The sequence below is a fragment of the Zea mays genome, chromosome 5 (genome assembly GCF_902167145.1).
Source record: "Zea mays cultivar B73 chromosome 5, Zm-B73-REFERENCE-NAM-5.0, whole genome shotgun sequence".
NCBI lineage: Eukaryota > Viridiplantae > Streptophyta > Magnoliopsida > Poales > Poaceae > Zea > Zea mays.
Window position 1 is genome coordinate 224,713,347 of NC_050100.1, and position 24,977 is coordinate 224,738,323.

The 24,977-nt window shown below is 47.3% G+C and overlaps 1 protein-coding gene and 1 pseudogene across 2 annotated transcripts; one reads left to right on the plus strand and one right to left on the minus strand.

The window, feature by feature from the left end:
- Positions 1-8,330: 8,330 nt before the first annotated feature.
- On the minus strand, positions 8,331-15,729 carry LOC103628911 (tubulin - FtsZ superfamily protein - Cas1 acyltransferase pseudogene; annotated as a pseudogene). The gene is made up of 12 exons (NR_161174.1): positions 15,492-15,729; positions 14,781-14,943; positions 14,599-14,672; positions 13,820-13,902; positions 13,679-13,713; positions 13,335-13,491; positions 11,995-12,756; positions 11,446-11,849; positions 10,792-10,891; positions 10,648-10,704; positions 10,335-10,431; positions 8,331-10,120 (listed from the first exon to the last, which is right to left on the minus strand). The product of NR_161174.1 is annotated as a tubulin - FtsZ superfamily protein - Cas1 acyltransferase pseudogene (transcript).
- Positions 15,730-16,715: 986 nt separating this feature from the next.
- On the plus strand, positions 16,716-21,634 carry LOC100273088 (Protein BTR1). Its single transcript, NM_001254882.2, has 8 exons — positions 16,716-16,939; positions 18,707-18,945; positions 19,014-19,114; positions 19,416-19,609; positions 19,885-20,006; positions 20,696-20,821; positions 21,068-21,129; positions 21,207-21,634. The coding sequence occupies exons 1-8, from the start codon at positions 16,840-16,842 to the stop codon at positions 21,295-21,297; spliced, it is 1,035 nt and encodes a 344-aa protein (NP_001241811.2). The 5' UTR covers positions 16,716-16,839; the 3' UTR covers positions 21,298-21,634.
- Positions 21,635-24,977: the final 3,343 nt, after the last annotated feature.

Here is a 24,977-nt window from a genome sequence, read left to right on the forward strand (position 1 = left end):
CAATGAGATCCAAATCTGAATCTCTTTCCTTCCTCGCACGTCCTAACCTTAACGGTTATACCGGAAGGAGTCAGGCCACGCCATGTCCAAACCGGACAAAACATTCCCCCTCCTTATCCTCCCGGTGCTCCCCAGCCTTCATAACCCTGGGGTTGGACCGTACGAGTTCAGATCGAGTGACTGCCCACACAGCCTCGAGTGGTTGTACTTTTCATGAGTACAGGTAGTGAAGGATGACAAACCGGTCCTTATATGAGAGGACAATCCTTCTGCTCACGCCTAAACCAGCTGAGCCATCACCTTAGGCCCTCCCCTAAACCAGGGAGTCCCTGATCCTCCCACTCACCAGGTGATGAGGGTGAATACCCTTCATCGCACACTTTTGAAAACAATGTTGGTTACCACCTTTTCCCATCCCATATCTTGTGATCAAAAGGTATTTGTTAATGCAGGCTCTCTCATGCTCACCATGCAATTTGATTCCATCCCTTAGTCGTGGCTTAGGTAGTGGTAGAGAGAATAGGTAAATTATGCATCAAGGCAAGGATGGACTTGCCTTCGTCGAAGCTTTCCTGGCACAAAAGATTTATCTCGGAGGGGTCGGGTTCCTGTCCTTCTTCCGGAGCTATAAATTCCGGAGGATCCGATCCCTCTTCCGCTAACAAACACAGATAAGAATAATACATCAATCATGGTGACTTTAGTGGGGTGTGCCATTTCTTATATCTTATTATTTTTATGCCCTATAATTTATTTAAACTATTTTTGGTGCATAAAATATTAGCATATAATTATATATATGAAAATGGGAAAAAGAAATAGGAAAAGAAAAAGAAAAGGGTTTTCCTGCTTGCTGGGCCGGGGGGGGAGATTTTGGGCCACCCAGGCGCGCGCGCGTGCGGGCGCGGCAGGCGGCCCAGCCAGCCCATCAGCGAGAGGAGACGGCGGGGGACAGCGCCGTGGCATGGGCCCACACGTCAGCGAGGGGAGGGGGGTTAACGGCGCGGAGCAGCGACGGAGGGGGGGAGGTCGACCGGAGCTCGACCGCCGGTGAAATCCTGCGATGGTTCTCCGCTGTGGGTCCGGTTCTGTGGTGGGGGAGCGGTGTCGAGGCATGAGCGGGGGTAGGGGACCATGGGGGTGGGGTTAATTTGACCAATGGAGGCCTAGGGTGGCCGGTCCACGGCGCGGTGGCGGGTGCTCGCGGCGGTGAGGTCGCCGGCGAGGCAACCGAGCACAATAGGAGGTGGAGAGAGGTGCATTGCGATCGTGAGTGTGTTGCGGAGCTCAAGCACCAAAGTAATTCGACCGAAAGATACCAGAGAGGCGAGAACGAAGCTCACCGGAGCGAAGGGAGAACGCGGTGGCGCTAGCTCAATTGGGCTCGGGGAGGAGTGGAGGAGGTGGTCGGGGCTGGTGTGGAGAAAGCGGAGCTCGGGCGGTCCCTTTTATAGGCGCCCGAGAGGGGGGAAGGAAGGGAGGGGACGACGAGCGCCGACGAGCTTGCCATGATGGCGGGGATGGAGCAAACGACGACGAGATGGATCGGGCAGGCGAGGGGTGAGGGGACGGCTCGGGTACAGTGGCGGGTTGGTAGCTGAGGCCGGTGCGAGCGTTAATGGCGAAGCGACGGGGCGAGAGGTGGTCGGCGGCGAACGCGCCGGTGATGGCATGGGCGGGACGATGGTCCTGACAGGCGGGCCCGGGCTGCCAGTGGGAGAGCGACACGAGAGGGAGAGGGGTGGAGCCGCTGACCGGTGGGGCCGGGCTGTCAGGCGCGGCGCGGGCACGCGCAGCTGGGCCGCTTGGGCCGTGGGAGGAGATTGTGGGGATGCGGGCGCGGTGCGGTTTGGGCCGAAAACGGCCCAGCCGAGGGGGGAAGGGGTTTTCCTTTTTTCTGTTTTCTATTTCACTTTTCCATTTTCTATTTTTGTTTCTTTTTATTTCCTTTTCTTTTGAACCAACAATTTGCTAAATAATCTTAAGTGTTGAAAATAATCTATGTGAGGTGTTCCTAACAATCCAAGTGTATGCATATGATGAGATGACCTAAGGATGGAGTTTAGGGAGAAAATAGAAATAAGGGGGGGGGGGTTTAGGAGATTAGGGTTCCAAACCTTGGGTTGAGATTTTTGGGATGTTACAGTCACTGAGGCGCTGGTGCTCAGCTTCAAGTGCCTCCCACTCCCGCAAGATCGCTGCCTCAGTTTCACTAAGAACCTGGTGGTCGCGGGACAGCATGCGGGGGAGGGGGACAGGCGCCGCTTCTCGCTCGGCACCCGACCGGAGTCGCCGCCCAAATACCACCTCCATCTCCTCCGGAGCAGGCAGGGGGATGGAGCTGGACGCGCCCCCTGTGTCACCCCCAGTGTTGGGAATGGGCGCAGATCCCCCAGCTGGGACCTTCTCCACCGCGGCGACACCGCCTGATGCTGGCGCCACTGCCGCCAGATCCCCAGCTGGGGCATGGGAGGCCGGTGGCGCTGTCCTGGCAGCAGCTGGGAGCGGACCGCCGACACCACCCTCAGTGGATTCCTGCTGCTGAAAGCCAGACCCATCGGTGGGCCTGGTATCTGGTGGAGGAGGCGTGTCCTTGGGAGCAGCGGAGGAAGAAGCCCTGGCAAACGGATGATGGGTTAAGACTTGTCGGCATGATGATTAGGCTCGTGGAAAAAGGGACTACACTTACTTGGGGCCCTGGACTTTCCAGTGACCCTGGAAGCGAGGCGATCGCCGCTCCTGCTGCTGTTGCCGCACTGGCTGTGGCTACTGCTGCTGAGGTCACTGCTGCTGCCCCTCCTGCTGTTGTTGTTGTTGTTGTTGCTGTTGCTGGTGCTCCTGGGGTTGATCACCCCCGGATGGTGGTGGCGGCGGCAGGATCAGGGGACTGACGCGCCTCTGCGCGTCGTGGGCCTAGGAGCTGGCCTCCTTGGTCCCATCTGTAGCCTTCTGGCGCTTCTGGGCAGGCTCCAAAACGAGCGACCTGTCAGCGCGACGCAACCTGCGTCGCCTCTCCTCCTTCGCCCCCCGGAGCTACCTGGGGCGGAGGCACTGCTTGCAGCCCCTTTGCCCTTGTCCAAGGGGCTGGGGGCCATGGCGGGATTGGCACTGGGAGCCACACCGACGGGCTGGGGACCCCCTATCGGTGCACCAGAAATCCGGATCCCATGGAGAGGGTCCCGACCACCGGTCTGGCGAATCGCCACGCCGCGGTGGTCGAGGGTCGGCAACATGTCCAAGATCACCGTCCTCAGGCTTGGGTCATCATAGAGCGCCGGGATGTCCTGGGGGAGTATCAGGGACTCAGGGACAAAAGTCTCCCCAGTAATCCCCCCACCAGGAGTTCCAGCTCGTCCCAGGATAGATTGGTACCCGGCCCACGCTGGATCCTACAGATGTCATTCAGGCCGGTGAACCAGCAGGACAGGCGTGGCCTCTTCTGCAGCGGCGCGATCCGGTGCTTCAGGAGATCGCCGACCACGTGCATTGATGTCAGGCCGCCCATGGCCAAGACCTTGATCCTGTCCAATACGGGCAGGAACTCTAGCGAGAGGGATGGCTTGGTCCTCCATTGCTTGCGGACGAGTGCTGGCCCATTGCTCGGCAGGATGTGGTGGTCGTTGGCCTCGGTGCTGGCAATCACCCAGTCGTTGCGCCAGTTTTCCCACCTCGCACCACCAAAGGTGGGGATGTAGACTATGGCCGGATCTGGCCTCGTCTGAAAGTAGTAGGCACCGATGTGGTCCCTAGTCTTCCCAGACTTGACCAGCACGAAGAAATAGCGGAAGAGGGAAGTGCAGGGGGCCACACCTACAAACATCTCGCAGAGGTGGACGAAGATCGCTGCCTGGAGGATGGAGTGGGGCGTGAGGTGTTGAAGCTGAAGCCCGAACTCCTCCAGCAGTAGCAAGAAGAAGGGCGAAATCGGCAGCGCCAACCCGCAAGAAATGTATGAGGTGAACAACACAAACTCCTAGGCGGCGAGATCGCCAAGGGGGACAGCGCCGGCACGGATCCTTCCGGCGAGCCCTAGCGCGCTCCACCCAAGCATGCCACACACCAGATTGAGCTCCTCCTCAGCCTGAAAGCGACCAGGATGATTGAGCGAAGCCATGGCGTGTGCGGCAGCGCGGTCGTGGAACAGAGGAGCACGAAGGCAAAGGGGCACAGCCAATTGGGAGAGAATGCGAAAAGGTAATTGCTGCACGCGAGGTGAATCCTTTTTCAGGGAAACCTGAATCCTTTTCAGGGAAACTCTCCCGCGCGCCCCTATATCGCCGCAGGAAATCCTGTTCGACGCGCACCTAGGACCCAGGCAGCCTAGTCTGTGACACGGGGGCCCGGGTCCACAGGTCATACAGTTTGTGTGCCGGATTTCGGGTGCGAAAAGAGCGGGGTGTGAACCGCCGCACGCGATAACGCGCCTCGTTGGGGCCGCTGCAGAAGACAAAAGGTTATTTTAAGCCAATGCAGCGGCAACAAGGTGTCCCGCGCGTGGCCCGACGAAACCACCAGGCGTGGGGACCGTGGGTTAGTCAGCCACGGGGACAGATATGGCAGTTGACGTGACCGAAGGTGGATTGACAGTGGGCGCGTCAGTAGACGTGCTAAAACAGCGCGCCAATCACCAATTAGGCCATGTTGAGGCAAGGTACAAGCTTTGGCCCCACCTGCAGGCTCGCATCCTCCCCTGAGGTGGGCCTGGGGGCCACTGTCGGTACCCTGAAACTAGGGTACCCCTTACTGCTGTATAAAAACACAGTACCCACGCGACTACTTTTAGTCGCGTGGTAAAAGAGCTGTAGGTGGGACCAGGCCATGACTCGCCCTAGCCTCGGGCGACTACTCTGGGCCAGCAACAGCACCTGACCCCACCACATGGGCGGGTCCGGTGCCGCCACGTGTCTAGAGAAAGTGACATACTCTGAGGCATCACCAGTGAGTCCGGACCCCCATGGGGAAGTGTCGGACCACTGTATATACGGTTCAGGCCTCGAAGTTTGGTCCAGGACCTCCACGTGTGCGAACTGGACCCCTGGAATGGGATCCGGACCCCCCGTATGGGGTCCGGGCCGCCCATAGTGGGGTCCCAGGGTTCTAGGACGGAACATACCCGGGCCTTAATCAGGACCCAGGCGAGGGTCCGGTGCCGACACGTGTCCAGACCTGATCTGGTGGAATCCAGACCTTATCACATACACTCCTGCTCCCCGCCCAAGCGGAGACCCGATGCTGCCACGTGGCCTACTGCGCGCGGCGTAAGCCAACAGGAGGAACCTGGCATGAAGCCTCTGGGCTACGCACGTCTTTGCATTCATTACGAATAAGACGTGCGCATGTCCATTCCAGTGACAGATAGTTACTCACACGTTACCATAGCAAGGACAATGAGTCACCATTACTCGCGCGTTTCCAAGAAAAGGGTCACTGCCTATCAATGCCGCATGGACTGCAGTCATCATGACTCCCGCTGATTACTCATGTGTTACTAAGGCGGAGGGAATCTGAACGGCTCCGCTTATATGCCTCTACTCATGTGTGTCGTCAGCATTAATTATTCACATAATGTATTCCTTCCATTATGCTCCTGGGCCCGCATGTCAGAGCTCAGCATCCTTGTATGTACCTCCGTTAAACAATAAAAGGGAGGGGACACAGCGTTACAAGGGACACGGTCAATACAACTTACGGACAGTGGAGGTAGGGTATTACGCTCCAGCGACCTGAACCACTATAAACCCTCGAGTGTTCTTGTGTTCATCCAGAATTCACCAAACAGGCGAGCGCTTAGGCCCCCTCCTTATCTTAGGATTAGGCCAGGTGCATTCCGCCACCCGGCCGGAGGATTTTCCCACCGACAGTTACACTCTGTTTCCTTTTCTTTTTTGCACGTACATGATAAAACTAATATTACATACAAACAATGGTGTGGATAGGTTTTTTTATGAGGTTGTCACAAAAAATTTCATAAATAATTTAGTATGATTCATAATTATAATTGACATATAGTTCATAATATAAAAGTAAAAATAACATATGAAACTATAGATTTAACATTTACTAGTACAGTGCCCGTGTTGCGGCGACACACCAATCATATTTGATGGTATAGTGGTGCAACAGTTGTATGATACGTGAAGGAAATCCCGATAAAGATGAGTTTCAAAGGAGACATGCCCCTTTTTTATAGCTAACTCAGCCACTCACCCTCCTTCAGCTAGTGACGTGGTACTATCCGGGAGCGTTGCGCTGCGTGCGACATCATGTCATGTTGGGCTTGAATATTTTCTCACGGTCCATCTAAAGGTAACAACCCACACATGACTATAGATTAGATTATAAAGAAGTATATGGATTTTTTTATAAAAGAGATGACAATAAAACTCACGAAAATTGATGCTTTATAGAAGCCGAGAAGTCCATAAGTACATACATCAGAATGCAAATATAATATAAAATAATTCAAAGATCAAGCACAAAATACACTATTGGTGTCAGGTTTTTTTTGGCCTTCACCCCATTCTGTAGAAGGTGCACCTCCCCCTCGCCTTCCCTCTGTCGCTGATGCCGCCGTCGCAACCTTCAACTTGGGCATTGCCTCCGTCTCGGCGGAGCTCCGATGCATTCGTTGTGGGCCTCGTAGGGCTCTTGCGTGATGTGTGGTCTACCCTCTACACCTACCGTTGGTGTCCCAGGCGCCGCTGCCCATTCCACCAGATGTGGGTGACTGTGTCAGCGATGGAGCCTCTATTGGCGGTGACGGGGTTCAAGGCAACACGATTGGCGTGGAAGCGGGCGACGCTGATGCCATGGAAGCGCAAGGGCCAGGACCTAGCTACAAATTGTGATCGCTTCTAGTAATAACTTGCACTCCAATCCCCGTATACCAAAAACAAAAAAAACTGGAGAAACTGCACTAAAAAATGATGACGGTAAACAGAAAGTGGAAAACCCTACCTGTAGCGACCCATGATGACAACTCCGCAGCAACAACTGATCTCCTTTGATTTCCGAATCAGTGTAGTCGAATAATGCGAAAAATCTTAGAGGCGATTCGGGGCGGCGCTGGAGAGCGGTACGGAATAGGAATGGATTTCGAAAATGGAAAGCGGAGAAACCCTCAGTTGAAAAAAACCGTACCCCGTTTTGTTGGGTCCGTACCGTAACGGTGACACCGGCCCAAGTGGATCCACACACACGAGACGATACGGTCAGACCAGATGGGTGCCGCGAGTCGCGGCCGCGCGTGGTCGGACGATCGGGTCGGATGAAGCTTTACCTAGATGATATATATATATACTAGTACGGTGCCCGTGCGTTGCTACGGTTTTTCTTTGTTCATAGGTCATTGCCCGTACGTTGCGACGGTACACAATCACAACAATGGAGAGCTATATTTTTAGAAACCATAGGAAAACATTTGTTTTTTCATGGTCACGGCATACAAAATCGAGATGGAAATGAGAAAACAATGTGAGTTTCAACTACAAAACAAACATCAGGAATAAAGGACAGTAATTATAACACTATATACAATAGTTAACAACACACGTTTGTCGAGCGAGCGTATACGCAAAGCTAGCACTCATCTAGCAGGCGCATCCACTCCCCGCCTGCTGCTGCTAGTTGGATTGGCTGGAAGTCAGCTTTAGCTTCAGGTTCACGTCTACCATGTCCTCCTGCTTCGCTAAGAGCATCTCCGTTCCTGATAGGGCCATGACGATCTTGTGAAATAGCGACTGTAGCAACACAAATGAGAAAAAAATCGATGAGATGAAGTGTGCACAACAGGGTACATCAAAATAGTCTAAGTGTCTATATCGTTGCCTCATTGGAGAATATATTATGCATCAATAAAGAAAAAATAGATATAAACTTCAAGATTTTCTATTTGTTGAACTTGGATTACCTAAAGTGTGGCATTTAGATAACGTACCTCACTGTATCAGCCCAGTTACTAAAAGGGTGGTGCATTAGAGTGTTCATATTCTTGTCACCCTTGCACGTTGTAAATACACTTTCTGATCCATTCATTGTAGCCATTGTGAAACCAAAAGTCTGTCATGGAAGGAACTTTATGTCCTACTAATGTGTCATGGAAGTCAACTTGAAAAATGTAAATACAATAGTTTTTGCACTCTATATGCATGAACTACCATACTATGGCTTGATCCACTTGAAGCTGCAATCAACTGAGCACATAGAGCTACTAAGCATCAGGTAACAACAACTCTTACCCCCACATGTGAATAAACCTCATTTTAAATAGTAGTAATACTTCTAAGCATGTTGTATGTGAAACATTCCAAGCGAACAAATGAACTAAAATGACATTTAAAATAAAGACGATAACATATTAGGAATATAATAATTATTTGACTACACTCTTAATACTTGGTCGATTCTCTCAATCCTCATATCCGTGATGTTTGGGTATATACGGATTGAATCAACACACAATGTGTCTTTTGTATGCGTACGATCAAACTGCATCATAGAGAGCTTGAGTTTCGTCACCTCGTCTAAACTTGATGTCCCAACTGTGTCCATTTGATGTCCCAACCATGGATATTCTCAAAACAACATCCTTTGTGGCCCATCAGCTTATGCGATCGACCCAAATGGAGTCAGAAGAATAGGTTGTATGAACCAGCAGGAAAGCAGAAATCAATCTCCAACCTACCTCTAGTCACCAAATCTGCTTAAGATAGACAACAACGTGAAATCTAAAATATAAACATGGCACTTTAGTTATGTACCAACAACCAATTCATTAACAAAAGAAATACATTAAATGTTCACCGAAAAATAATAACGAGTATAAGATCAGATTATTGTCTTGTTGAAGAACATAAGAAAATTCCTACTCAAATAACTGTTTTTAGTTAGACCATCTCGCTCCTTCTAATGAGTACATTTACTACGGAAAAATGAAAACAAAAACAAAGTACCTTGTGGATAGGTGGCTCCAGTACCTCCGATCATCTCTCTCTGTGTTCGATACTCTCTCCATAAACCTCCCTTGTTATTCTCGATCCAAAATTCCTACTCAAATATGAAATTAGAACTCTCCAAATATGAGATCATGATGATCCTAAATATCCATAGAATGCAGTCACTCCAAAAAAAGGACGGTGATGCAATATGCAAAAAGCAAGCAGAATATGAATAGTTTAACACTGCAATCACAATCTCACATGTTGAAAAGCAATAAACGGTGATGCAGTAAATTTGGAAAAGGTATAAACTGCACCGGAAGACAAACTCTAATTTGTCCTCAGCTACCAAAGATGGCGCCTCCATCAGTAGTGTCTCCTTGATGGCCATCTAGCCCGCGGGCACGCCGATGCAGAGTCTGGTGGATCCTCGTAATCCTTACCCTTTGTAAGGTGTCCAAATCTCTAAAAATATGTGAACACACATTGAATATATTTCTACAGAAGCTACAAACACACTATAAGTTGGAAGATCTAAGCAACCATATTCTAGAAATAATAGCCCAAATAGCTAATGAATTAACTGTTCTTCAGAACAAATACATGGTATGGCACAACACACATCATCCAGAATACATAATACACTAATCAATGTCTCATGAGAGAGAGCATGTTGATAAGAATATAATGAAACTAATTAATAAACTGGTCTTGAGAAATAAATAATCCCAAAACCACTTAATCTTGTGGTAAGTTACAGCTGAAAAATAATGCAAGGAAAGTTTCCATCTAGATTACACTAATTAATGTCTTAGTAACGCTGAAATCTCAAGGCTATCAACTGCCAATTTGCTCTAGGAAAGATAATAATCATTGGTGCTATTCCCAAACGCCAACTGCTCCATCAAAAATTGAGAAGGGCCCATGCTAATTGCTAAAGCAAAAGAGATGGATGCATTTGACAAGAAAGTGGCTGGACATGGCTGTTACCGTCAGGACAGGGAGCAGGTATCAGTGATGCTGGTGTCTTGTCTACCGAGGAGCGCCTTCGCTCTGAACCCGTCGCGTAGGCTTGGATCCACCACCTCCTCCTGCTGCAATGGTGGTGCTAGCTTCTTCCTCCCACCAAGGATGGGGCTAGCGGGGTCCTTCTCTCTTGTTCCCCAGTTCGACTCCTTCCACGCCTTGAGATTCACATAAACAAGCAAAAAAAGGCTTATTATTTAAACCAAATTTGTAGAATGAACTCATGATGATGCACCACCTCATTCTAGAATGGATTTATTATTTAAACCAAACACCCTTAGATAATGAAATGAGTATCCTTTTTATGACTGTTCAATGAAACAACTTTCTTCCCCAATAAGTAATGAGATGGGTTTGATGTTGGCAACTTACAAGAAGATAGATCGCTATAGTAAGCATGAAGATAAGCATAGGATAATTTGGTATGAAACAAAGAAGCCATTTTGGCTGTCCATTTGGCATGCTAGACCTGAAAAAAAGCTTGGTCACAGTGTAGAAAAGCAAAGGTATTTGAGCAGCATTTTTAGTTCAGTTGAATTAACTATTGCTATATGAGAAAAAAATATCAGAGTTGACCTTATATCCAGCATGCTATACAGTTATAGGAATATATTACCGCAAGGCTAAATGGAAGTACCTCCAATAATTAGGAAAAATATATGTAGCAGTGACACAAGAATCATACCTAAGCCAAATATGGATCTGAGAAATACAAGTCTCTAGTATAATCTTGCCAAGCCATCTGTCAGAAATAGAGATTAATACTTCGCGATCGAGTAAGCCAAGAAAACACATGAAGAATGTAGGTAGTAAACGTTGTAATGCTTACGCGAAAAGAGCCAAAGAGGCACTCCTCAACTGCTAGGTGCAATTGCGCAGGCAGATATAAACACTGTAAGAAACATTTCAGCGGAAAATGCAAAATATTCCTGCCAAACAGTCGATTACGAACGTGTCTACATCAGAAAATGAACATGACTGGGTGATTTCCAAAACACAGCCTCAGAGCCGCGTTCGCTTAATCGCGGTCGCATGTTGGCTGGTCATAGAAACAAACAGGCCTTAGAATAATAGGAAGTTGCAACCATGCTTTTGCAGTGACTCCACAAGGATGACGAGTTTATGAAATAGTGCATTTCATAAAATGATCCTCTAAATATGGTGAGGTAGTAGATCACAGAAACACATGACTTTTTGTGATTTTTATAAATACACTCAAAAAAGTGTCTCGGCTGATATATCACAAGGAAAACAAAGTCCAAGACAAATGATGGACATAAAACAGCCACTAAAAAAATAAGAGTACATTAAAACTAAATTGGTCGTGACACAGAACTGTGTTTTGACAGGGCAACAGAGCTACTACCGATTTTAAATTAACATAAAATAGCATCAAGTTTCCCTATCAGGTAGAACTCGGCAACAAAATGCACTGACTGAGAAGCACACGACATAAAAAGATCCATACATAGGAGTGACTTACTTATCAAGCAGTTGTCAAAGATTTCGAATTTGTGCATCCACATCATCAATCTCCTTTTCTAATTCTTGGAGCATAGCACCAACCTAAATGCAGCAAAGGTCATAGCTATATGTGATTCATGTGAACAACAAACCCATGAATAATAGATAATAGAAGAGTCTTCGAGACCAAGCAGAAGCAAGGACCGGTTGAACTGCAGCAGCTGCTGCTTTATGGGCGAGGGTTGCTGCTTTCTCTTTGGATTCCACTATACGTGCTCCCTTTGGATCCGCCAAAAGGGATTTCTGGAAGGACTGTGGAAATCCTGTCGCAATGATTGTCACATGTATCTCACCAGTGTAACGGTCATCAACGACGACACCAAAAATTATGTTCACATATGGGTTAGATAGGCTTGTCACAATCTGCAAGAGGTGAATACATATGGTCAAAACTATCTAAAACAACTATGTATTTGGTTCTTCTATTTGAGACACCCAACGTTTCATAACTTCTCTTAAAACACCATTGTAGAATCAATAAAGAATTTCTAAGGAATCCTACACGCACCTGGGACACCTTGTTCACTTCTTGCAAAGTGATGTCCTTCCCACCAGAGTAATATTATACACAACGCCAGTAGCTGCCTCGATGGATGACCCAATCGAAGGAGCAAGTGTTGCCTGTTCAGCAGCTTCTTGGGCCCGATTGTTATGTTGCAGAAGTTGACATAAAGATTACTAAACCAGACAGAGGCCATCATACCACAGTAATATACTTTTTAGCAAGCCATAATAATCTTGAACTCCAACAGCCTTAGTAGAAAGCCTGACACACCTGCAATTTGATAATAAAATAGCATCACATATCAACCATGGTACAGAGCTTGCACAAGTAGAGAACCATTTTCCAGATAGCACATGAAACCAACACAATTTAACAAACCAGCAGAACGAGGAATGGATTGATAAGGTAAAATGCTTGAAGAATGAAGCCATTACAAGATACACAGAAACATGATTGGCCTGAAAAATATCTGAAATGGTAATAATAGATATTTATCAAGAAGTAAAAAAAACATCACCTTGTACATTGGATGCAACGAGTCATCACTGTCTAAACCAAGGACATTTCAATATTAGAACAACGTCCAAGAACATGAAAACCACTAACTGAATGCAGAGGAGCCCACTAACCTGGGAGCACAGATTTGGAACCAATTTACCTACAGTACAGTGCACTCCATATTTCAATGTACCATGACCGAGCAGCATCTTGCGGTGAGGGTGAGTCGATTTGCATCGTCACAGGGCCATCATTCACCAAAGAAACCTGCAAGACTTTCCAATTTACACTTTTTTGAAAATGTCAAACGCTATGAAGGCAAATAACATGTTTCACCAGATGCACCTTCATCATCACTCAGAAACACCATCTGCCAGTCAAAGTATAGGAACGTCGTCACATTTATTTTCATGTGATACAGTGACTCATGACAGAAATCTTTAGATGTAGATGGAACGTAGTGCAAAAGAAATAGTAGCAGTAGAGCAATAATGTTCTATGATCTAACCCTAGGAAAAAATAAAGCTTTCTACACGATTACCTGCCTTAAGCACGAACGGAAGGCCATAGGTCAACTTCACAGAAGACCAAGCTATTTGGAGTTAAGGATACTAATTTGATCTCAACAAATTATTAATCAACGTATAGTTATTTTTTAGAATAAAAACACTTTCAAGTTATTATGCATGTAGCCATATCTGAACACGTATAGTGCATCTCCAACAAATTACTCAAATCATTCCCAATAGCAAAAAAAAACATGGACGAGAGGGATCCAATAGATTAATCATTCAATTCAATACCCAATACCAAAATTATCTACTTAGGTAAATACTCAGACTCACCCCCATCTCCCTCAAATGAAGGAAGTCATCGGGAGGACGTGTTCGTGAGGTTGCTCACGACGAAGATCTCATCGTCGAAACCAAGCCTGATGCCGATGCAGTGTAGATGCTTGCTGGTGCACGGGGCGGAAAGTGCAGACCCGGTGCATGGGCATGTCTGTTGGCGGGTAAAGACCAATCCATACAGGTAGCGTTGCACGATTTTGCGAGGGAGTACTATATCAGAAAAAACAAATATCACACAAAAGGATTCCTATTTAGGAATGAAGCACAAAATAAAATAGTCATTATGGTTTAGGAGGCAAAAATTCAAGAAACATGCTAAAGGGTTGACACCAGCTTGCCTGTATAATCGAGTAGTCTCTAGTTGTATCCTTTCCTAACACGAATTATATAGAAGCAGAAAATCAAAATATGCAAACAAGTGAATTTGAAAAAGGTAAGGTTAAAGTAAGCTTGTAAGGAACGGTCAATGATAGAAATACCCCTTTTGAGATGGACAACAACATCCGCCCTCTGCAGTTCACCTTCTTGAGATTCAAGATGCACTTGCTTCAATCACACAAACCTAGAAATAACAAAAAGTTGATACATGGATCAGAACTAAGAGACTTTTTCTACCATGATGTGGGCACGGTAGATTTTTTTTGAAAAAGGCCATTCACTTGACAATATTAATAAATATATCTCCTAACAACTTTATTGACAGATGCATTAATGTTTACATTAGCAGCCTATGAGTAAATAGACATGCATGTGGTCAGAGTGAGAGGGGGTTCATCTACAAAAGAAAACCATGATTTCGTCTGCTTTTCCCAATTTACACATCTGATGTATGTTGCCTCGGCGTTATAGTAGATACTCGTAGTAGAAAAAAAAATGCTATCAGGAAGTATTAGGGGCAAGCTATCAATGTAGCTATAGAAATGCCTCACGTTTTCCTTTTCTAAATGTGCAGGGTCAATGACATCGTTGGAATTTGTAAGCACCCAAAGGTCTGTCGAGCGGATTCTTTTGAGGCTTCCTCGACAGAAAGGGCATGACTCTGATCTCTTATACCAGTACCAACAACAAGATATCACTAAGCAAAGCTATACCAACAAAAAGTTATACCAACACATGGGCATACATTGTAGTATTAATTTATTGGCTACACATTAAATAACTAAAATGTAGCACTTTAATTAGACTCGAAATCCATATCCAAGTTGCATAGCCTGTCCAAATTCACATACAGATAATGAAAATTGTGAGAGGTAATTACCAGTCCCCATAGAATTCCCTAAGGCTTGCCCGCCTTTCATATGTCGACACTGAGCTATCTCCATCAGCATAAACCTGCGAAAACAAAACATAACAGATTTTAATGCATGAAACCCAGGTCTCCTGTATAGAAAAAATGTATATAAAAGGTCCAAATTTCAGAACCACATACTGCAATTTTACCTTGCATATGAGAATGTGAAATAGTCCTAAATAGCTGGGAAGGGCATAACAGCAGCCGCAGTCCAACCATTGGATGAAGTACAAGAACAATGGAGCCAGAGAGCTGAACGACAGCCTCATCTGCACACATGATCCACCATAATTCCTCTGAATAGCATCTGCCCTGGAATTGGTCCAACCTAACCAATCATCACAGCAGCAGTGAAACATACACAAGACCTTTTGGATGCCCATGTATTCACCTTAATCCAACACAATCCACATGTGTTGGGAGTGTTTAAATTCCACACCAAACCACTCCAACACACGGATTGATATCAATACATGGGCACCCAAACGAGACCTAATAGAGAAAAGTCGTTAGGGCAAAGCAGCATTGTTCATAAATGCAATGGATTATTGCTGGCCAACATACCGATTGGGTTTTCCCCCTAATCCCTAGCATAACCGCAGGTGAACTCCCTAAATTACTCATTTCGTTGATTAACAAGGGTGAATTTACTAAATTACCAACCCTAGGAGTCCACGCTACAAGGTTCCTTACTCAAGGACAAATTACGTCCTTTTCCAAACTGGGATACCTCCATCGCACTTTCCCCAATTTCAGCGTGTGTGGTCATTCGAAAAAAATCTAATTAAACGCGCAAGCAAAGGAGGAATTGCCCAAAATAGCGCACAATCCAAGGTGGAGTGAGTAGTATCCATGCTTACATGGCGTTAGCGTGGTGGATGTCTGCCTCTAGGGCTTTGAGGGGGCCTCTCAGCGGGAGCTGCCGCCCTAGCTCGCCCCGCTGTGCCATGGACCGGCCGCTCTCCAAGAACCCTATTAGGTGCCCAGTCGAACCACACCCCCACAGGGGAGCCGAGGGGAACAAGATCCTGGAGGACGAGAGACGTACCTATGGAAGCTGGGCTTGGTGGCGACATGGAAGGAAGAGATGCCGAGGGTGGGAGCGGGCATCCAGATGGTGTCGAGGTACAGCCCCACCTCGAAGTCTGACTCTGCATGTGCCGTCGTGTACTACGGTGTCTCTGCGGCGCCGCGAGCTGCCGACAGATCCAATCCAAGGCCTCCCCCAGCCCGGCGGATGGATTCCGCCGCCGTGGCCATCGTGACGGTGTCGTCCCGGCGCAGGGTCACCTGAACCAGCTGTTGCACCTGTCCCTGCTCCTCACATCGCGGGGGCTTCCTGTCCACTTTGCCGCGCCGGAGCCGCGCCTCAGGGAGGTCCGCACGCGCCTGCACGGCTGGGGGCCCGACGCCGCGGCGGTGTACTTCCACGCGCTGGATGTGCCCGCGCACGACTCCCCCTCCCCGGACCCATCCTCCCCGTTCCCGGAGCACATGCAGCCCCTGTTTGAGGTCTTCTGCACCGGCGCGCGGGCCTCGCGAGCCACGCTGGAGAGGAGGTGGAGGAATTGGAGAGGAGAGGAGGCAAGCGGTGGCCGGCGGGTGCTGGAGATTAGGGTTTTTGGCAAGCGGCCGGGACGCTGCGTGCCTGATGGCTGTGCGGGATCGGACGTCGGGATCAGACGGTTGAGATTGTTTACAGGATAGAATGGACGGCTAAGATCGCAGAACGGCAGACTACTCTTACCGTCTTAATAAGTAGTATATATATATATATATATATATATATATATATATATATATATATATATATATATATATATATATATATATATACACCTGGTTTTATAATTAATCTACTCAATGACGACTATAATACATATTGATAGATATTTGAAATTTAAAATTGAAATATGATAATTTTTGAAAATGATACGATTACCAGAAACGGTTTTCTACCCTGTGACGGACTCGCGGTAATGGGGAGCAAGCAGCACGCAAATGACGGCAAGCCCAAAAACAGAAAACGGTCCACCCATAAAGTCCAAAAAAAAAAAAAAGCCCAACCAGCCCCCGCTCCATCGCTCTCCTTCCGCACTTCACTTGGAAGCCATGGCGTAGGCCCAGGGAGATCTAGCTAGAGTTTCCCGCATCGGCCTCCGCCACCCACCGCCGCCGCCCCGCCCCGCCCCGCCAAAGGAACGGAGGATGGAAGCCCCGGGCTCGCCCTACGCCTCCTCGCCGGAATCCGCCCCCAAGCGTGCCCCTCGCTCCCCACCGCAGCAGCAGCCTCCCTCCGAGGAAGGAGGTAACTGCCACGCGCCTCCCTCTCCCTTCTCCGTCCCGTCGCGCGAGCGGGGTGCTGGCAGGTTCGCTCTCCCCGGCGTCTGTATGTACGTGGCCCATGAGCTCGTGTGCCTGGATCCGTGAGATCTGGGCATCCGCTTCCCGCCCCGATGCCTCGAGATCTGTCAGTAGCCGGCGCCAGTGTCGCGTCGCCATCGGCGCGCTGCGATTTGAGCTGCGTTTCCCATAGGATCGCCTTCACGGGGTTGCCCTTTGTCTCCACTTCCAATCTTAATGATAAACGTCACTGCGGACGACGTTCGGTTCAGTGCTGGTTTATCTGTAATAATATTTGTCCTCGGTTGGATTGCTGACGCCGGTGCACATCATGTGTTGCACATAATGTACTGGAAGCTGATAATGATGCGGGTTATTATCTGGGCATGACAGGCTTAAGTTAGGACATTTAACTGCAGGATGCCATGATAAATGTGACACCACGTTATTTATGGTGACGTGGAAGAAAGAGAAATGGAGAGAGAAGGAAAGCGGATTGCCCACTAAGTAGCCAGCTGAAAGCGGGCTATTCACGGACTCTAATACAATTTGTGAGAGAAAGAGATGGACCCATTTTTAAATGTACAACTTATATCATTAGAGAGTTATTATATGAGTATGTTTTTAGTTGTCTATATATGACATAACATTATAAAGCTCACTGTTGGCTATATTATTAAACTTATTCTTAGGCCATTCTCAGTGTGAGTTTTATAGGAGTTTCATTCTTATTAAATGACATGCCACCTAAGCAAACAGGATGACATGGCATACAAGTTAATGAAGAGAGATATGAGGGAGTTTCATGAAAGATGAGAGTTTTATGGGGATGAAACTCTAGATACATAGTTTTTTTTTTCGAAAACGCAGGAGAGCTGCGTATCATTATATTAAGAAGAACTCTAGATACATAGTTACCTAGAGAAATGTTGATATGACATCCTTGAAAACAGTGCGATGAAACTATCCATTGAGAATGACCTTAGTATAATGATGGCACTCCCGAAACTTAGTGTTATAAGTTATCCCTTCTCTCTCTCTTTAAAGAGAAGTTTCAGTTACAGATATATGGTCCTGTTTGAATTAAGTCATTAAGTGCAGGTCATTGGATGGAAATAATTATGCCAAAAGTGCCTGCTATCCTGAAAATGTTGGGATACTAAAGTTTTCAACTGGTTATGTTTGTGAAAATACGCTAATTGGTGATGCTTAAACCATGTTACTTGGGATCTATGACTCTGTGCAAGTAATTGCACATAGACTAAAAGTTGTTTCTATGATCATTTATATTCCTCTTGTTGAAAGGTACCTTAGCACTGTACACTTGTCTACGTAGTCAGTTCTGTTGGTAACCTATATGAAAACACTAGAAGTCAGAAGATAGGGTAAAGCTTCAACCACTATGTGAAATAGTTTTGTCAGCTTAATACTCCATCCTATGTCCTAATCCACATAGTATGTTGTGTACATTGGTTCTGCTCTGTGTACGGGCAGTTTGGATATACTTGCTTACTGTTATATAGAATTGTGGTTTTTTAACTGAAATTATTTAAGCCATAGCATCCTTAGTCTTCAACTGAGTTAATACTTGTACCGGTGGTTTCCAGTTTCAACTGAAATATGCATCAACCTTGCTGTTTTTTAACTTCGCAAACTTAATGATTAAATTCATGGTGGTTTAACTATTGAGACTCAACATATTTCTGAAGTTTCAATTGATCTTCCTTCTCAGATGACAAGGAGAAACCAATACATTTGAGGTTTCTGGTGTCTAATGCGTCAGCAGGATGTATCATTGGCAAGGGTGGATCAACTATTAATGACTTTCAGTCCCAATCTGGGGCTCGTATTCAGTTATCACGTAGCCATGAGTTTTTCCCTGGTACTAATGACAGAATCATCATGGTTTCTGGACTGTTTGGTGAAGTAATGAAGGCCATGGAGTTGATTCTTGAGAAACTTTTGGCTGAGGTAAAACATTTTATTTGCAAGCGACTGATTCATGATTGATGATTGATGTTCTCCAGTTACTTTATCAGGGTGAAGAATTCAATGAAGCTGAAGCTAGACCTAAAGTTAGACTTGTAGTTCCTAACAGCTCTTGTGGCGGGATAATTGGTAAAGGTGGAGCAACAATAAAGTATGTATATCTTCATAGACCTGTTCTACTTTGTTGTGTTATCAGTGGTTTTGTTCCCATTGTGGTAGTTAATTTTATTCACAAGCCGGTGCTATATGATGATTCAACAAATTAACCATGCTACTTAATTAAGAAGCATACTGTTCCTACTTCTGCAAATAGTCTTCTAGCTGTTTGCTGGTAAATTTGTTTTTCCAGTTCTAAATATCTTGTGACTCATTTATATTCCCATTTTATATATCTGTTCGTTTTTTACATTGCTCTGCATGTTGAAAGTTGGTATGTTCTCTTTTCTCTTCAGGTCATTTATTGAAGAATCACATGCTGGAATCAAAATTTCGCCACAGGATAACAATTATGTTGGTTTGCATGATAGGCTTGTTACAGTCACAGGAACCTTTGATAATCAGATGAATGCGATAGATTTGATACTGAAAAAGTTATCTGAGGATGTTCACTACCCAGCTAATTTGAGCTCCCCATTTCCATATGCAGGTGAATCCTGTTATCTATGACTACTTATGTTACCACATGTATATCTGAAAATGCCTCCTTATGACCTCTTCCTTACATCTGTCTTCTATGTATCACATCTGCATTTCACACTTCATGACAGCATGCATTTCTTGGAAACATAGGTGAGCTTTCTTGCATCATATTGACATGTGGGTTTTGCAGTACCTTTTGCCAGTCATGGTGAAGCCTGCCATTTCTATTATTTATAGAATCACAACTTTCTGGAATTGATTCCTTTCTTCAAATTTAATCAGGTCTTACTTTCCCAAGCTACCCTGGTGTTCCTGTTGGTTATATGATTCCGCAGGTGCCATATAATAATGCTGTGAACTATGGACCTAATAACGGGTATGGAGGAAGGTACCAAAACAACAAGGTGGGGGGTTCTCTGTGGGTTGCTCTGCTTGTTATCTCACACTTGTGGACTTGTTCTGCAGGTGCAACATGCATGCATTCAGTTCATCTTTGTTGAAACTGAGCTATTCTATGTTTTATTTTTGTTATGCATTAGAGTGGTAGTCTGGAGCCTGGAGGGCTGATATGCATGACATGTTATCTAATAGAAACACTGTCCTGTAATGTAATCATGTTATATTTTCTGTTCTGAACAAATTCAAAGAAATCTCATGGAGACAAACTTTGATAGTACAAGTTGGAGGTCTCGAATTTTAAGGTAATATCGTGCTAGTATTTTCATTTGCAGTATTGATCTTTGTTGGTGCAACCTAACATTAGAGTGATGTTAATGAGCTGCTGTAGATGTTTGATTTAATCTGCATGTGCTATTTTTTGTGGAGTTTGATATTTATGTGCTTAAATTTCGTGACTTAGCAATACTGGTTGTATGCTGAGATGTCTGAAAAGCTATTACGTTTTCTGTGAACTGTTGTGTAGTTTTTAGGTCGTGCATGCCGTGGAAAGTGTGGGTGTGGCTTTTGGTGGAAAACATGAAAGAACTTCACCCACTGCTACAATCTAATTGTTTTATATTTTTATCATGCATATCTATACTGTTGGTCTGTTGGATTAATTTGAGTTGTGACTATTTCTGTTGATACTTTGCAGCCCAGTACACCTATGAGATCTCCTGCTAGTAATGAAGCCCAAGAATCTCTGACCATTGGTATTGCCGATGAACACATTGGTGCTGTTGTAGGACGTGCTGGAAGGAACATAACAGAGATTATTCAGGTAACTGTACATATTGCATTTAATGTATATTGGTAATTGCTGCTGGCTCTCAAAACTTGTTTTGGTCATGTAGATTGCGCTTAAGAATACCTTGAGCCATCGTTACTTTTAGGGACAAAAAGATCACCAATAGTAGAAAGGTTTTGAGCAACCCGTGATAAACTGCTGTGGCCCTTGGCGTGAATGCATTATGTTTTCAGTAAAATTAGTAGTTAAATAACGTCTTGCAATTTGTTGTCCATGCAGGCTAGTGGTGCTCGGATCAAGATATCGGATAGGGGTGACTTCATATCTGGGACATCTGACAGGTATTTCCTTTTATACACCCACCCACCCACACAACTAAATAATGTGTTTTTGCCATAAATCTTACCCACTGGTGCAGGAAGGTGACGATTACTGGAACATCAGAAGCTATCCGGACCGCGGAGTCCATGATCATGCAGAGGGTGTCAGCCAGTTCGGAGAGGCTATGATACCAGATATGTTTGACGGACTGTGGGGGCCGTTGTTGAGTCCGAGCAGCATGTTTGATGCAAGTTATTATTGTTTGTTGCGTTGCGCCAATGGTTTAGTCGAAGATATATATGTGCAGCGTTTGAATGGATTTGGGAATAGGGCTGAGTTATATCCCGTGGATGCCACAACAAGGCAGGCAGGCGCCGCTCTGTGCTAGTGGCTGAGTAGGTTGACAATTCGGTATGTTGATTTCCTGGTACCCCCCCTTCCTTTTTTTTTTGAGTCTTGTGTATGTAGATCTGAGTATGGGTTCTTTCTTTCACGTGGCCAGAAAGGGCATGGTTGGAAGCTTTCAGCGTTTCCCATTCATTCTTGTGTGCCTCTCCGGATGGAGATCCTCTGCAGTGCCATGTCGGCCAGACTGCGAGCAAAAGCTGACTTTTCTGGCGGACGAAGATAGGAGTAGCATGCATCTAGCTGTCTTGTGAAAGTACTATTATTTATCAAAATACAGAATCGGTCCTCAAACTTTGGTACGTTGTTGGCTCCCTGAATTCAAGAAATCGAAAAAAAAAACAAGTCTTGTAACTTTGTCGGGTCTAAAATTAGATTTGTCTAAACCGAATGCGCCGATGTGGCGTGACACTATTATTAGGTTTAGTGTATTTAAACACCTCTAAATATATGAGAAAGGCGTGCCACTATTATTAGGTTTAGTGCATTTAAACACCTCTAAATATATGATAAAGAGACTTGTACATAGAAAAACCATGCGCTGAACATGACGACGTTGGTGCCCTGTTGCTATCGTGGTATAATCACGTTCAACTTATCTATGGGCTTGTTTGAGTAAACTTGTACGATTGTATTAATTTGATCCATAAAATTTTAAAGTATGTCTCTTAAGTACTTTTGGGTCTTTGTTACACCCTAACTGGTTGAGGTGGCCCACATGTCAGTTGATCATCATCACCCACTCACTAGCCTTATATCTGAGCTAGCTTGACTTGGCCACCATGGGTGCCTTCACGTCACCGTAGACTATTACACGACGGTCTCCTTGTCCATCAAAGATTAAATTCCTGAGCGATAGTGCTGCTATGAGCCCATCACTATCGCGGTCCGGCACTGTCGTGCAGATGCCCGACATTGTCGAACAACCTAGAAAACTCTAACTCCTATCAAACTTTTGCGGAGTTTAAGAGTATAACTGACTAGCTTCTTCCTCGAATATGAAGCTAAAATTAGTGAAGTGCAGCAAACAGAGAATACAAATTATCGTGGTTTAGGAAACCGGGGGACAATAAGATTTGTGTTCGGCGGGGATGCTAGCGCGGGTTCACTCCGAATAGTGAGCCACAGAGGGCTCAGAGGTGGATCTGAGATAGGGGTTATACTGGTTCAGGTCAGAGTCCTAGTACAATGTAGTGCTAATAATAGTATTGCTTTGAGCATGTTACAATTGAGCGTTTCTGTGAAGCCGTGGATCATGTCTTTGAAGATGGGGTTGTCTTGCCCTTTTATAGCTCAAGAGTAGACTTTACAAATGAGATTTTGCCCTGAGTGGCGTAGCCCCTATGATGTCATTTGCTAGGTCGCGTGCCGTCGTACCCCAAGTATGGCGTCACGTCTTGTCCGTTTGCCATACGGGTTCCTATAGCTATTCTGATATAGATGTAGTGGTGCTTGTTGGGTCCCGCTGAGTCTGCTCGTGGTGAAGTTTAGGAACGTCTTCAGTATAGATTTATCTTCCGTCATCCCCTCAGCGTCATCTTTCATCATGCGTAGGCGTATACCTGGAATGGCATATTGCCCCGTCCCTTCCGGCGTATGGGTGATTGTAGAGCCCCTGCTGATGAGGTCTTCGTGGCTGGGGCTCATTGGTTCTAGCAGTCAGTGGGAATATTCTTCAGAACATGTCCACGCGTCGTGCTTGAGAGAGGCCCTTCGACACTGTTCCCATGCTTTGGTCATGGCTTGGTGACGATCTGTCTCATCGTGCCATCGTGGCTTTCCTTCCTATAGATGTGTTTGCCAGAGAGTCGGTTGTCGTCTTGCTAGGTTGCTCGACAGGCAGGTTGATTAGCGGCCCCGCCTCGCTGGGTTGCTTGGCAATGTTGCTTAGCGGGCGGGTTGGTCGGCAGTTGAAGCGTCCTTGTCGAGGACCATAATTAGGGGTACCCTCAAGGCTCCTAATTCTCAGCTGGTAACCCCCATCAGCACAAAGCTGCAAAGGCCTGATGGGTGCGATTAAGTCAGGGATCGGTCCATTCGAGGGACTCGATCACGCCTCGCCCGAGCCTAGCCTCGGGCAAGGGCAGCCGACCCCGGAGGATCTCCGTCTCGCCCGAGGCCCCCCTCCAGCGACGAACATACTTCCGGCTTGCCCGAGGCCCTGTCTTCGCCAAGAAGCAACCCTGACCAAATCGCCGCGCCGACCGACCAAATCGTAGGAGCATTTAATGCAAAGGTGGCATGACGCCTTTATCCTGACGCGCGCCCTTCAGTCGACAGAGCCGAAGTGACCGCAGTCACTTCGCCGCTCCACTGACCGACCTAACAGAAGGACAGCGCCGCCTGCGCCGCACCGACTGCAGTGCCACTTGACAGAGTGAGGCTGACAGGTAGTCAGGCCCGACCTCAGGCACCATAGGAAACTCCGCTCCGCCCGACCCAGGGCTCGGACTCGGGCTAAGCCCCTGAAGACGGCGAACTCCGCTCCGCCCGACCCAGGGCTCGGACTTGGGCTAAGCCCCGGAAGACGGCGAACTCCGCTCCGCCCGACCCAGGGCTCGGACTTGGGCTAAGCCCCGGAAGACGGCGAACTCCGCTCCGTCCGACTCAGGGCTCGGACTTGGGCTAAGCCCCGGAAGACGGCGAACTCCGCTCCGCCCGACCCAGGGCTCGGACTTGGGCTCAGCCCCAGAAGACGACGAACTCCGCTCCGCCCGACCCAGGGCTCGGACTTGGGCTCAGCCCCAGAAGACGACGAACTCCGCTTCGCCCGACCCCAGGGCTCGGACTCAGCCCTGGCCTCAGCCGACGGTCTCCGCCTCGCCCGACCCAGGGGCTCGGACTCGACCACGGCCACGGAAGACAGACTCGACCTCGACCTCGGAGGAGCCTCCACATCGCCCAACCTAGGGCGCAGACCGACCACGTCGACAGGAGGCGCCATCATTACCCTACCCCAAGCTGGCTCGGGCTACGGGGAAACAAGACCGGCGTCCCATCTGGCTCGCTCCGCCAGATAGGCAATGATGGCGCCCCGCACGCTCCCTGACGACGGCAGCTCTCCGCCCCCCTTACGGAAGCAAGAGGACGTCAGCAAGGACTCGACAGCCCCGACAGCTGCCCTTCCGCCAGGCTCCAGCGCTCCTCTGATGGCCACGACATCACACGAACTGGGTGCCAAAACCTCTCTGGCTGCCACGACGGCATGTACTTAGGGCGCTAGCTCTCCTCCGCTAGACACGTAGCACTCTGCTACACCCCCCATTGTACACCTGGGTCCTCTCCTTACGCCTATAAAAGGAAGGACCAGGGCCCTCTTACAGAGGGTTGGCCGTGCGGAGACGAGGACGAGACAGACGCTCGCGTGAGGCCGCTCGCTCCCTCTCCCGCGTGGACGCTTGTAACCCCCTACTGCAAGCGCACCCGACCTGGGCGCGGGACAAACACGAAGGCCGCGGGATTT